The sequence below is a fragment of the Glandiceps talaboti genome, chromosome 5 (genome assembly GCF_964340395.1).
Source record: "Glandiceps talaboti chromosome 5, keGlaTala1.1, whole genome shotgun sequence".
Classification (NCBI taxonomy): domain Eukaryota; kingdom Metazoa; phylum Hemichordata; class Enteropneusta; family Spengelidae; genus Glandiceps; species Glandiceps talaboti.
Window position 1 is genome coordinate 8399724 of NC_135553.1, and position 15598 is coordinate 8415321.

At 35.5% G+C, this 15598-nt stretch overlaps 1 protein-coding gene across 1 annotated transcript; it reads left to right on the forward strand.

Annotated features, from left to right (window-relative positions):
• Positions 1 to 1898: 1898 nt before the first annotated feature.
• LOC144435610 (transmembrane protein 130-like) lies at positions 1899 to 14811 on the forward strand. The gene is made up of 7 exons (XM_078124201.1): positions 1899 to 2140; positions 6084 to 6410; positions 9739 to 9923; positions 11170 to 11302; positions 12331 to 12415; positions 13193 to 13416; positions 13846 to 14811. Exons 1-7 carry the CDS (start codon positions 2059 to 2061, stop codon positions 14145 to 14147), a joined length of 1338 nt encoding a protein of 445 aa, XP_077980327.1. The 5' UTR covers positions 1899 to 2058; the 3' UTR covers positions 14148 to 14811.
• Positions 14812 to 15598: the final 787 nt, after the last annotated feature.

The following is a 15598-nucleotide window of genomic DNA, read 5'->3' on the forward strand; positions in this document are numbered from 1 at the left end:
CCCGAAAGGTGCTTGTCCAGCTTGGTACCATGAGTCAGAGCGATCTCTGCCATTTTCGTGATGTTACGATTTTTGCAAATCCGGTCATAGAGGGCGTCATTACAAAAATGGTCAGATTTCATCCCATATTGAAGGTCGAGTGAGTCATGAGCAGTTGCTCAACATAGAACAAGTCAGTGAATTCAAATTTGTAACTGTAATCAATTCCAATTGTTAAAAAAAATGTTTTTCAATGTGTAAAACGTTCTTTGTGCTATGTCCGTAGACAAACTAGCTAAATGCAAGTTATTGCGAATTTCACATTACCTTGCAGCTTTTCTGTTTGATACAACCACGCAGAAATCAATAAGGAACGTGACATGCTACATTTTAAGATAGCAAGATTTAATGAGTATAGTTTCTTGCTACATTTTGTCTACCTGGAATGAAATACACATACCAGCATACAAAGACATCAAATGAACGCCGCAAAGGACATTTTACGCTCCCTTCATCTGGTGTATGTTTGATATACTAAGAAAAACATTGGCGTCTGAATATCTGCATGGAATTACAATCCATTTAAATGACTTTGGTTTATTTCATTTAGAATAAATATAGCAAAAAGTGCGATCTTGCTATGAAGTGTGGCACATGCAGTTTATTATTGGTTTCTGCATAGTTGTATCAAACAGTACTGCTAGGTATTGTGAAATTCACTGTATCGCTTTTGATCACAATTATAGACAGGTAAGCAAAGTATTGATGAATTAGTGATGTTTCAACATACTAGCAATGGGATGTGACGTACGCATGAACAGCCTGGATGTGACGTAACGTGGTGATTAGCCTACAAAGCCGGACTTGATTTTTGATTTTTGTTCATGTTGTTTCAAATTGTTACTTGGATTTTTTTATATATTTTTTTGTATATTGGGTTTTTTGGGTTTTTTGGTTTTTATGTTTGTTTTTGTGGTTTTTTGTTTGTTTGTTTGTTTGTTTGTTTGTTTGTCTGTTTGTTTGTTTGTTTGTTTTTTTGTTTGTTTGTCTTGGGGTTTTTGTTGTTGTTGTTTGTTTGTTTTTTGTTTTTTGGGGGGGTTGGTTTGGTTGGTTTGTTTTGTTTTGTTTTGGTTTGGTTTGTTTGGTTTGGTTTGGTTTGGTTTGGTTTGATTAGGGGTTGGGGTTGGGGTAGTTTAGCTTGGGTTTTCAAGTAGAATCGGTAAAAACATTATTATTTTCAATAAAAACTTTAAAAACGATATCCATTTCTCATTCATGACCATTTTACCACTCAACAGGACATTGACACACACATGACACAACTAAGCAACAACAGTTCGGAGTTAACCGCCTACACTGCGCTGCTACCTTACAACACATACGCGCCTTCTCAGAGAGCTTGCCTAACAGGCATCATATTATACATATACCCGATTAGTCTGTAACGTGATGTGGAACTGATGATCGACGGCCATATATAAAATTTCTTACGTTTTCCCACTTACTCTATTATGATCAGACTGTCATCAGTCGTTTAGCCTGCATGGCTATTCGCCGCTGTTCACTTTGTAAATTACAGTCAATCTAAATCTCTGATAGAAGGACTGTGCATAAATAGACCACCATAAATAGGCTCGATTTTGAATGATCATGAAAATAAATTACACAAATTATGACAAATCCGTTTTTGTACATGAGTTTGGTAATACATTGTATGTTTTACATTTACAATGCAATGACAGAACAATAGAGCATTTGATTTGATGATGAATGTATGTATGCAAACGCCATGTGGAGTAAAATTTAAACCAACAATCACGTGACCTTGGAGAAACAATAAAACCACTTTGGATGTCTTCTGGTCACCTGACAGTTTATACTAAGCATCACATGACTATACATTGCGTCATATCATCACAACTTGACGAGCGAGGCAAACGATCTCCGCGCGATGACCATACAAGTACGCATTGCAGGCATCATAATATTTCAGCGGTAACTCTGTGACCGATTTCCGCCCATCGAAGACGATGCCTCCAAGCAACTACATTAACAGGATATAGAACGTTCACTGTCGATATGTCCCGTCGACTTATACGCATTTTTCTCCCAACATTAGTGCTGTTAAATTCAACGTTTTCGAAAACTTCGACCCCTTCAGGTAAGCACATCACGTTTTTTCATAATAGTGTACACATGATATGGTATCGGCATCGTTTATTATGGTTCCTGTGCCATAGGGCAGCGACTAGCTTTAATGAAATGAATGCATAATAGTAATACGTATGAGACAAAATGGTATTTTCCTACATTGATCACTCCGTCATCCTTTGGGTTTCAAATCAAAAGGTGAGTGCACCGTTGCATGATGTATTGTACACTTCTTCGAGGTGGTAGCTCGTTTTTCTAGTGTTTTTCTTTCCCTGACTAGTCTTTTAAGTTTTACCTAATCAGTATGCAAAACTGTGTTTATTTGGTGTGATAATCTTCCAGAGGATATTAGAGAACACGTAAACCGTGAATGAAATTCAAACCTGAGTAATTACAAGGTGAGAATTCAGTGTTTTCATTTGGGCAAAGGGAATGGAAATAAAGAATATTAGGACATGTCGTTATTCAGTCAGTAAACATACATTGATCAAGAGAGTGAATATTCAGTCACGAAAAAGTCTACCCATGGAAAGAAAAACAATTGAAAAATAAGTGGTACTCAACCACCAACAATAAATCAAATCTGATCAGATCAAATTGTTACTAATATTTTCGCTGCCCCGTGACATTACATGGCCATATCGTGGAAACTGAGGGAAACACCTAAAAAAATTAAAAGGAATGTGTGAAATGAACGCAAAGCTTTCATAGTAGTCAAAACTTGACTTTAGTATTAACCATAAACCCCCCACGTGGAGGGTCTATGTATGAACGATGCAGGGTAGTAAAGACAAAGGGTTAAACTGTGTAAAAGTGTGAACTGGAAGGTTGGTGATAACATTCAGTGACCTCTTCCTGTTATATAACATAATTACATGTGTTTGTCTACGTTTGGCCTTGTCTGTCTCTAGTGATAAAAGGATAGTATACAGGTCTATACAAGTTCTGAACTTGACAATAGACATTTCTCTAGATGAGGTTTTGCTGTGGTGCCACTATTACACATCATGGATGTATTACTATATTGGAGAAGGATTATGAATGCCTTGTAAATTTCCACTGCTGCCCTTTGTTAAGACCAATTAACCCTTTGTCTTTACTACCCTTTGAAGTAAAATGTCTGTTGTCTACCCAGCTCTCCCCTAATACATGTACATTCATGGACACATTTAGTCTATACATGGAAGTATAACCCACATTATACTTCCATGTTCTATATTTAGTCTTAGCATGGAAGTATAACCCACATGTGGGTTATACTTCCATGGTCTTAATCTAGTACTAGTCTGGATACCAACATGGTTTCTAACTATAAACACACTGTGAGTGGAGGTGTAAATCATAACAATACTTTATAGAAACTAGACTACAGTCTAGTGCCCTGCACTGAATCTCCATCTCAAGATCTCTCTTTACAGAGATGATTTGATACCATTTTAATAAACCATGAATGTATTAGTACACTAATACATCCATTAATAAACATAGTCTAGTTCAGTAGTTGTGAGAAACAGAAATGAGCAAAGCTTATAAGTCAATAAAATTCTTGTCATAATAAAACCACAGCCTCTTTTATGGCACCACCCAAAGATGCACTTTCAAAGTATCACAGAAGAAAAAAAAAGCTCTGGTTTGCAAGAATGATAAAGACATATATATATATAGGTTTTATTTGCGTTTCACGGCCACCGGCCCAAATGCAAAGGTGGATGCATCCGAAAAAAAGAAGAATGAATGTATGTATGACGTAACTGGACCAAGCTACATGTGGTAAGATCGACTCTCCAAACTCTTTCTGATAATTGCGTCCCCGATATACTTATAGCTCACTCAAAGCTAATGTATCGTCTATAAGTGTACTTAGTAACTACCCATCACCATGGGAATATCTACTTTTCAATATCGAGCCAAAATTGGCGCCTTTAGAGGTGGAGACCCAGCAAGGCTCAGAAAACCATTCAAGATGGCCACCCTCGTCATTCCACTACTGAACTGTCACACCTCATTGTCGATCAAACTATGTCTTGTCTGTCTGGTGCTGATTGCCGGTGACGTTGAAAGTAATCCGGGGCCTCCAAAATTACGATCAACTGATCCAGTCACAAAGGAGGATATCACTGGTATAAATGCTAAACTGGACAAAATTATCTCAGAATCAGAATACGTCCATGAAAAGTTAGACCAACTACAAACCAGGATGGATTGCATTGAGGACGATATGGTAGAATTAAGAGACAACCTTCAAAGTAATACAGCGAAACTAGCGGATGTGGAATCAAATAACGAAGCCATTCAAGAGATTAAATCGGTTCTGGATAAACTAAGGAAAGACAACAATGATTTGAGGCGGGCCAATGACGATTTAGAAAACAGAGGTCGACGTAATAATCTTATCTTCTATGGCATTCGACAAGAAAATGCAGCCGAAAGCTGGAGTGCTTCTGAAGCAAAAGTTAAATCTGTACTTTCGAACGAGCTTGGTATTTCGGAGGAGATTGAACTCGAAAGAGCTCACCGAATAACAAATGCACGAGAAGTACACGGAATGAAGCCAGTTATCGCCATGTTTACACGCTTTAAGGACAAGTCAAGAGTACTCGCGGCCGCCACCAAATTAAAGGGTACTAACATCAGCATTGGGGAAGATTTCTCCAAACGAATACGCGCAATTCGTTCGATAAAGACATATACAGGCAAAGTTGATTTTGTCCCCATTTGTAAGTCTACCAATAGCTCTGTCTTCACCACACTGGATCAAGTTCAATGTGAATTCAGTCTAGCTTGGCATTATGTCAGTGATCTTGCCTTTACAATTTTAACCACACTAAACAACCATGATTGTGATCCTGTGAACTGAGAAACCTAAATGAGCTTTGAATGAAACCACCTACATAATGACTTGCTAGTATACTAGTATAGACTTATAATTTGGGATAGCTGAACTATTTCATTGACATCATGAGACAACTGAATTGCCTGATTTTTGTTGCGGCAACTCGGTTGATAGATTGAAAGTCTAATATTGCTGTGACAATAAAAATCGGAAGCAAATTTTTGTTAAGCTTGACAAAGACATCTGAAACTAGTTTGTATCAATGTATTGTGATTTTGACATTGTCAAGGAGTGTGTATATTGACATGTCAACCAAAAGGTACAACTACAAGTTTAAGCCTTTGTTTAAATAATTCTGAAGTATGCAGTTGTGTTTCAATCACCCCATTTTCACACTTCAGGTTAAAAAAATCTTACTTGTCCTGTTGACATTTAAAAACTTTCAAAAGTGTACCAATTAACATTCAGCTGAATTACCAAAGTAAACACATTTATAGCATCAGAAATAGAGGGGGACATTCTAACAAAACAATGAACAATGCAACAATGTTATTACCTGCACAATCAAACAGTGATTTACAATTTTTGTACTACTCTACAGTATTTATCAATCACAGTAGTACAAACCAACAATAGAGTGACTGGCCATGGAGACAAGATTAGGTTGCTGAGATTCATTTTGTATGTAGTCAATAAATGATTCAAATGTTGTCAACAGTTTTCCTGTCCCATAGTCAGTGTTCTAGATAACATACTGGAATTTGAATAATTTAGTTTCATATATATATAGTCAGTCATAACAGTAGAAACAGAAAATAAACTTGTAACAATACATACACATTATCATATGCATATACATGTACATTATTACATACATACATACATACATACATACATACATACATACATACATACATACATACATACATACATACATACATACAAGGGTGAACCCACATCAATACTTTAAGAATATAATGTAAATTTGTGCTTATACTCATACTTAGAATGGATTTGCCAACGTTTTTGAATAATTCAACATGTGTTGTTCTGAATAGCTTGAAATCTTTACTGATGAATGAACTAAAGATACTAACACATTAGTCAATTGATTTTACAGATACAAGTAAAGAAAAAGGGATACTAATACTAAGGAATGATGGTCCTACAATAGCAGATGCCATAACAACTTTCTATGCTGCACTTGTTGATGATGATAATAATGAGGATAACAGTGATAATCAGTACTTGTATGAATGGAAAGACGATGTACCGTGGCATGAGGAGATATCTCAAGTTTCAAACGCTAACACAAAATTCAGTGTAAAATATACAAAGCTAGAAATAGGAAGTGATCATGTCATGGAAGTTAAAGTTTTTAAATACAGAAATGGTAAAAAGAGAAGTAACGTGATAGCAAAGGCTGAAACCATATTCACTATCACAGGTAAGAATTAAGAATATCAAGTTGAATCACAATGACGTTTTTTACATTCTCACGTCGTATTTCATCAGATAAAGTCATTTTAAGTTCTTTTTATGTATTTTTATAATCTGATGAGTGAGCATTGGCGTTCACACTTTCATTTTCATTGTTTGTTCGCCCTAGCTATATATCACGGCTACCTCATTCCCATGATTTCAGTATTCATTTTACATCATGATCCATCCGAGTAAAATCTATGGATGGATGCCAAGGAGAGGTGTCAGAGATGGAAACACTATTAAGTGGATGATGAGTACAGTTCACAAATCACACGAGTTTTCTATAGCGTACACAAACATTAATTTAAATTCCCAGAATTATATATAAAAAGGCAACCCAAACATCTTCCCGACAAGTTTGAATCAAAGTTTGCTGTAAATGAGAATGGAGAATATAATATGATGATATTTAAAAGTACTTGTAGAATTTGATTCAATCTTTTAAAAAACAGAATGTGGATTTTTAAAGTCATAATTATCCAATCTCACAAAATTAATATGATTTTAATGCCATAATAATATTCAACATAGTCATGAACTAAATACAATCTTGCCTAAAGTTGGTTTCAATTGACAAATCATATTCATATTAAATATTAATTTATGACATATTGATATAATGGAATTATCAAAAGGTTGTAATTACAATAAGAATTATATATAATAAATAATCAAAAAGTTGTAATTACGCCAAGAATACCTCTATTTTGCTGCAAATTGAGTTGGATTAAGAACTGATAAGGGGGAAAAAAATTTATTTTGAATTTATGAATGATCACATTTCACAATGTAATATGTGATATTGTCACCTAGCTACTAAACTGATCTCTTGTGGCGAGCATGATATGCTAATTTCAGGATCATATATGTTTATACATACATGTAAGTGCTGTATTATTCAGTCGGTGTTGTGTATTCAGGTTGGAGAAACAAGAAAGCGTACATGAAAGGAAAGAGGAAGTTGTTATACAGTATATCACAGTGTGACTGATACATCTCATCAGGGTGGGGTATATATAGTCACAGATTTTAGAACAGTAAAAAATATTGATTGAACTTGAGATATTTTTTGACACAATCCAAATCATTTTGTTTTGGGAACCAAGGAAAATCATTTGATTATTTGATTATTTATAATTGGAGTTTCCATTTTTATTTCCTCAAAAGTTCAGTAAATAATTGGCTATTATAAGTGGCAGAAATTTGTTTAATCTCTAACTTTATTAAGACTGTAACAATACTTAACTATGAAAACAGGCAATCGACTTGATTTGTTGTGATGTATTACATTTGTAGGTAGTACCACACAGCTGGAATCTAATCAAGATGATGGCCTTGTATCAAAACAATACTACACTGTAATGGGCCTATTTATAATCAATCGACCTATATATGTCACATGCCTAGCATGTGATGCATGTATTGTTATATCCGTACTATTCTACTACACAGTATACATGTGAAATGTCTTGTAGTCCCAAATTTCTTGTGTGTATGTTTTAACAAAAAAAATTACTCTAAACTATGTCTTTTTAGAACAATAATTTTGACTAAATGTACCTTTACAGAGCATTGGTAACAGACTTATTTTTTTGATAATAAAGTACAAAGCCGTCATTGTGTCAATTGAGTGGTGCTACAAGGTGACATATTTTCACTTCTGAAGATGACACTTCAAAAATAAAACTTGAAACATTTGTACAAAGTCCACTCTGTAGGTGTCTCATAAAGTGAAGAATAAATGTTTGTGTTTATTGCATTCAACAGGTTGATATATATTTGCTGAAATGTAAGAAAAGTGATAAACACTTGAACAATCACAGAAATTGATAAGATATATTTACAACTGAAACATAAGAATACAAACAGTCTGATCAACGTTGATTATAAAATATTTATCAGGCCAACATTTTCGGATTTAGCTGCTGAGCATGTAATATTCTACCTTTTGCATACAAACTAATCAAGAAGTACATTATGGAATCAAAAAATGGAAAACTGAAAGGGCAAAAAAACACAAAATATTTCAACTGAGGAGGCACCATAAATGTCATCACTGTATTATGTAAAAAGTAGTTTTCATGAACCATCCTAATAAAAATTAAATACATGATTTTTTTGATTGATTTTTTTTTTATTTATTAATCTTTCATATACAGACATCATTTCAGTGCTTAAGCACTGTTCTCCCAATGGAACCTGTTGCAAGATTGCATACACAGAAAAATAAACAAAAAAGGGACAAACTAGGACAAAAAGTTACAGAGGCACAGTGTACTTTAAAAGATATCCAACTACATTATTAGACTACATTCTTTAAGAATAGCTGTATAGATTTCTTTTAAATATTGATGTGTTCGGAGCTGATCTTATGGATAGGGGTAGATTGTTCCATAGAACAGCACCACTGTAGTAAAATGTCAACATGACCCACTTTAAATAGGGTAATATGTCAGAATGAGTTCAGGTTATCAATAGAGATAACATTCCAGTTCCAAATCATTCCATTTTATTGGGTGTACATGTACTAGGGTGTATGGTGTGACAACAGAATCAATGGTTTGTGTCATTGAAACATACCACGGTTGTCATACATGATATCGTATATGTGAACGTACGTGTGCACACAAACGTAAATTCTGATATATATTTAAGTGATAACAGTACTTTTGACACTTCTGTACTTTTTTTTGACATTATATCATGATTACAGTCTCAGCTACAATGTATATTCATTGTGACCCGATGGCGAGGTTACAATTTTCCAAACAACATGAATATTAATCAGCAAAAAATAACATAATTTTGACATTTACACATCATGGTCATGGGCAAATAATATGACTCAGAAAGTCACTGAAATTGCAATAATTAAGTCTAAGGAAGTCACCATTTAGAGAAACATTACATTATAAATTACTGCCCTGGTATGGGTGTGTACACCTGAGTACCAGGTGGTAATTATCCACCTCACAGGCTGATAACCTCCCAAATTGCGTACATATATACAGATATATAGGGCTGCATGGCCATTACAGCAACCGGTCATGCATTGTAGGGGGAATGGCAATAGCAAAATTCTCCACACCACTGGATTCTAGGCTAGTAGCTGGTAGACATGAAATTTGTTGAATAAAGCAAATTGAACCTTCTCCAGGTATTAATCAGATTGTGTATGTCTTTGCATAAGATTCACTCAAAAACTGCTTTACAAACAAAATTCCATGCAGTTCATCTATATACATCTAAATGCACCACTTATATACAATGTTGCGCTTTCAATCCTTCAGAATTTATGAATGGTGAGTTGAACGCTGTGCAGCAGAATGTGACATCTAGCAAGAAGTGGACATATGCAACTAATGCAACAATAGAATTTACTGCAGGAATCTATGATCCAAGTCATTATTTCAATGCTTCTACTATGCTGTTTATGTGGGACTTTGGCAATGACATGGTTCAGAATACAACCAAGGTAAGGCGGTGAGGATGTCAAAGTATTTGATGGTTAAATTTCTTTTTGCACACAGTCTGTTGATGACAGTAGCTTAGTTGTTTTGATAATTATTGTTCCTGTCTTATATTGTCGTTATTGTCATCTGTCATCTGTACAGGTAGACTATAAGGAACATGTAACATTTGTTGTTCAGTGTATGTGTACGTGTATTTATGAATGTACAATTTATCTGCTGTACCAGGTATATAAGGTAGCTAGCTCAAACCTCAAACTGGGATTATAATTAATATAAACTGGCACTCCCATTTTGGCAAAAAACAGTTTAAGAACCAGTCCCATTTTGGAAATTGGAGTGGTCTCAGATTGGAATTGAAATCATACCCAAACTGGAACTAGGACTGGTCTCAGACAGGAACTGGGACCAGTCTCATATTAGGACTCGGACTAGACGCTCTCACAGCCCTCGGAGCTTCACATAACGTACTACATGACCGTACTCGAATAACCTTGTACTGTGTGCCCTCATCGACGACATAGAGATAACTATTCGTTGACCTGTGACGGTGACACTCCGTGTTTTCGTGAAGCCAAGCATCGCAGTCACACGTCAACAAATGGTTATCGCTATCATGGTCGATGAGGGCGCACAGTACAAGGATATTTGAGTACGGTTATATAGCTGGTATCGGTACATACAAAATAATTCGTTTAGCTTTAATTTTAGTAAAGCGAAGCTCCGAGGACTGTGAGAGAGTCTAGACTGGGACTGGTCCCAGATTAAGTTTTGTTGAAACTGGGAGTTTCAGTTTATGATGTGACTCAGTGATTGTTTTGTACGCTAGCTGTCATCAACAAAACAAGTCTGTCAGCAATGCTTTCTGAATGTGTATGACAAAGCAAAATTATTTTTAAGCAACTCTTACAAACCTCTCTGTACAAGTGCTTAAAGCAAACATACCTGGATTCTCTGAGACTTCTTTGATCAGAATTTATAAATTTTGATAAAACTATTTATTTGACAGAAAAATGAAGATTTCCTTTCATTATGAATGAATTTCAACAAAGATTTTATAATTTCCAAAAGAATGGTACTATTCCTTGTTTTCTCTTATGTTTCCCCTTTTTTATCAAAATTACGTGATTGAACTCCTGAAAGATTCATGTATGATGAAATAATTGACATTCATAGTAATACGTTTACTGTAATTACCAAACATTTCATCTTAATAGTTTTTTTAATGGCAGCCAAATTATTTCCCTACAGCCTAGTGCATTGGCCAGCTATCCATTAGCCGGGAGGTATAACGTGTCTGTGAAAATTAAAGCATCGGTACCATTACAACCCACTGTGTATATTGTCAAGTCAGGACAATTTAATCAGACTCTCACATTGATGGGTAGGTATTTCACACATTGACATGTATACGTCTTGGAGACAGTCTCAAATTGTTGTTAAAACTCAGAAAGTGGGATTGGTCATCTAGATGAACTGAATGATTGTGATAGATGACTAACTGACTAGAGATGACAGCATTGTATTTTACTACCACGTACAATTTTCATTCCTCGCCAAAAAGTGTTACTCATTGGTATGAGGCAGGGTTATACACACCATTATAATTTTATTTTCTTTCTCAAACCTGTATTTTGTTCTCAATCTTGCATTAGATAGCAAGGTACGATCATCACATTTTTTCTGACTTCACAACCAAGTATACATCAAATATATGCTTTGAATGTTTTCAAAATTGCAAAAGTATACTTTTAGTATGGAATAAGGATATTTTAAGTATATTTTTCACCATTCCATGTGATAAGGGTATAGTTTATCGTCTCTCCACAATGAAATTTCATTTCTGAACTTATCCAAAAGATAGTGTCATAAAGGCCTATGATTCAATCCCAGGTTCTCGCATTAGTGTTTATCTTATCAGTGGAGCCATGAGGATTACATAGGATCATTCTTTTGTTCTGGACCTTTTCTATAGCTCTGCCAGACAACTATCATTCACACCTAAATGCTAATCCTTATTTTGAGATGAATCGAATGCATTGCGTAGAATTGAACTTTTTGAAAGTTTCAATGTGATACACTTTGTTAAACTAACTTGCATTCAGGATTATCAAATGTCAACCTTGTGCAGTCACTTCATGCAGCTGTAAATGTATTCATGTGAAAATGATGTTGATTTTAAAATATAGAGACTGCAGTTCAAGACTGCCAATGATCATATCAATATATTTATAAAATATTCCCTTCACAGTCTGTCCACTAAATGTCTGCCTTGAATTAAAAATATGACTTTTAAGTACAAGTCTTATGGCTTCAACAGCAAATTGATTTAATCTCTTCCATAGATCAAATGATACGAGTTTCTGTTGTAGCTGATTAACATTCGTGAATTCTTACTATTGCCTTTTCTAGATCCTGTTGAGAATGTAGCTATGTACGGTAGTAATACAGTAACTGTTGGACATGATTCCAACTACACAATGACATGTACTGGAAGGTAAGTCTGTGTAAATCACCTGCTAAAGACACTGTATGGCTACTGACTTTACCTAAACAGTCAGAATTACTAAATTGTTCACAATTCTCCTACACTGTCTTACAGTAAGCAGCGCCCTCTGGTGGTGGATGTTGCAAATCTGTGATAGCTTCTTCTTTATTTGACAACATGAACAGTGACATTTCAATTTCTGTGTTGTTGTTATGATGTTTGTCCAAGTGCAAATGAACATATACCTACTGGTTGATCACACAGTTTGTGTGGAGCACTAAAATCTCAGCTGAACTACTCTAGCAATCCATTGTTATTGTTAGCTGGATGATTGAAAAATTGACATTTGGTTTTCATTCCAAAGAACAAAAAGTAGAGTACACGTCAAAAGTACCACTTTATATTTTCTAACGTCTACCACTAGGTGGCGCTGGTCATCAAAATGTCAAATTCATCCAAATGCCAGATATAGTTTATAAGTTACACATAGATGTACAACTAGAAAGTATGTTATTGATTATTGTAATTTTATTTATTTCCAAAATTTGTTGTTTGTTTATCGTGAATATTCAACTGCCAGTCTTTAACAAATATACACGTATGGCAGTGCAGTATTGGTATCGGTATCTGTATTTGAAGTTCCAGTGACACCATGTTCAGATAGTCAAAGTTGTTATTCAGGCCTAAAGAGGGTGCTCTTTCCAAAATCCCAAATGCTGTCGTTGCCAAATAAAAATGCAAAATGTGCAGTATACTTACAGATATATGGTGTCTTTTTTCTACTAGTATGCCTGTCACTATGTGTTGGTATCTTAATCTTGATGGGAGCTGTGAAGTCGGAATCAATCAAACTTTCACCGATGTTTGCCAAGAGGTTGTCCTTAAAAAGACGTGCCAACTCAATCTGGTACATTACTTCAATTCTACCGGACAGATGTGTCTGACTGTCATTGCATATAATGATATCAGTTTGGATGTAGCTTCTCTGGACATCAAAGTCAACAAGCCTGGTAGGTGTATAGATCATGTTATTCATCACTGTGAAATACACGAACATATAGTAGAGTTTTGTAATGTTGTAAGTTTATACTTGTTCTAAGTTCCAATAATGCAAAAATAGCAGAAATAACACATTTTGTCATCATGACAAAATTGCATATATTATACAGTATTTTTCCAAGAATCATGCTTTTCACAAGAGAGCTCAGTGACCAAGAACGCTTGAAAATGAAAGGGTAAGTCCAACAACATTTTCAGATCAACTGGAATTTGGCAGAGCAACTTAGATGCAAAAATTAATAGGACAAAATATGTTTTTGAATAATCACACTGCTGTGATCTTCATTGATACATTACTGCAGTGTGACTACATGTAGATCAGCACAAATGTATGAAAACTGATCTTAAAAACTTCTCTACATCTCTGTTTTACTTTACAGCACCAGGGCCATCACCAGCCGTAACTGCATCAATGACATCACTTGCTGCCCTAACAGCCATAGGTGGTATTCTTGTTGCTATATTTGCAGTACATCAACTCCTACGTGCTCGTAGAATGCACCGAGTTGAAGTGGCAGATTTTGACTTCATTAGAAGTTACAAGAGGAAAGAAAAAAGTCAAAGACCCATGTTTCCAGTATTCAGTTTCCAATCTAAAAAGACTGAGAAAAAACCACTGATGAATGAGTTTGGAACAAGTGCACCCAAACACAAGTACTCGTCATTTCAAGAGATATTATAGAAGACAAGTTCATCAATGCAATAATTTGATAAAGTCTAAAATATATATATACGAACATAATCCAGATGAGGTAAATACCAGTGAACTATGGAAATTGGTATTAATACAATTGGTGATATCAAATTCTGCTTTGCCGGTTTCTGAGTCACGTTTTGATCCTCACACCAATTTTTTAGTCCCTGCGGACGAAGTCCGGAACGGGGACTTATGGATTGGGTTCCGTCTGTCCGTCCGTCCGTCCGTCCGTCCGTCCGCAGCCGTTTCTTGGAGATGCCTGTACCGATTTTTTTCAAACTTGGTACAGGGGCAACATGCTATGGCATACATATGCACGTCAATTTGTTTTATGATACGATCCAATATGGCCGCCTAGCAGCCATTTTGTTTGTGAATTTTCCCTGTCTAAAGCCATAACTCAGACATGCTTGAACAAATCTCATTCAGAGTTGGTATTAGGACAGTGTTCTATGGCATATATGTGCATATTCATTGTTGTCATGATACGATCCAATATGGCCGCCTGGCAGCCATTTTGTTTGTGAATTTTCATGTCCAAAGCCATAACTTAGACATGCTTGAACAGATCTCATTCAAAGTTGGTATTAGGACAGTGTTCTATGACATACATGTGCATATCCATTTTCATTGTGATACGATCCAATATGGCTGCCTGGCAGCCATTTTGTTTGCAAATTTTCCATGTCCAAAGCCATAACTCAGACATGCTTGAACAGATCTCATTCAAAGTTGGTATTAGGACAGTGTTCTATGACATACATGTGCATATCCATTTTCATTGTGATACGATCCAATATGGCTGCCTGGCAGCCATTTTGTTTGCAAATTTTCCATGTCCAAAGCCATAACTCAGACATGCTTGAACAGATCTCATTCGAAGTTGGTATTAGGACAGTGTTCTATGACATACATGTGCATATCCATTTTCGTCATGATACGATCCAATATGGCTGCCTGGCAGCCATTTTGTTTGTGAATTTTTCATGTCCAAAGCCATAACTCAGACATGCTTGAACAGATCTCATTCAGAGTTGGTATTAGGACAGTGTTCTATGACATACATTTGCATATCCATTTTCATATTGATATGATCCCCCATACCCGACCAATCCATGTTCCATGTCCGAAAAGCAGACACAACATATCTAAGTCTGTTTGATTTAGGTTCACAAGTGTTGTTGCGTGATCAGAGTAGTGCTAATTCCTTAAAACCCAATCATAGCGGGGACTATGTCATTCTCAATGGCTTGTTAACTGTGTTTTTAATGTGAGTGCATAAACTGTGAGACACTCCTACCAAAATTAGACACTCTTACATTTACACGCTCAAGTATTTTAGAGATCTATCGCGGAAGAACTGAAATCCAACTGGAAATATGGAAATCCATGAGAATAAATTACAACAATGTACACAAACACGATGAAAGTAAAAA

What these genes read in the sequence shown, in the direction of transcription:
- LOC144435610 (XM_078124201.1), top strand. Translation starts at nt 2,059, where the DNA reads ATGTCCCGTCGACTTATACGCATTTTTCTCCCAACATTAGTGCTGTTA. An exon ending in AACCATATTCACTATCACAG is followed by an intron (nt 6,411 to 9,738) that starts GTAAGAATTAAG and finishes TCAATCCTTCAG; the next exon opens with AATTTATGAATGGTGAGTTG. An exon ending in TGGTTCAGAATACAACCAAG is followed by an intron (nt 9,924 to 11,169) that starts GTAAGGCGGTGA and finishes ATTTCCCTACAG; the next exon opens with CCTAGTGCATTGGCCAGCTA.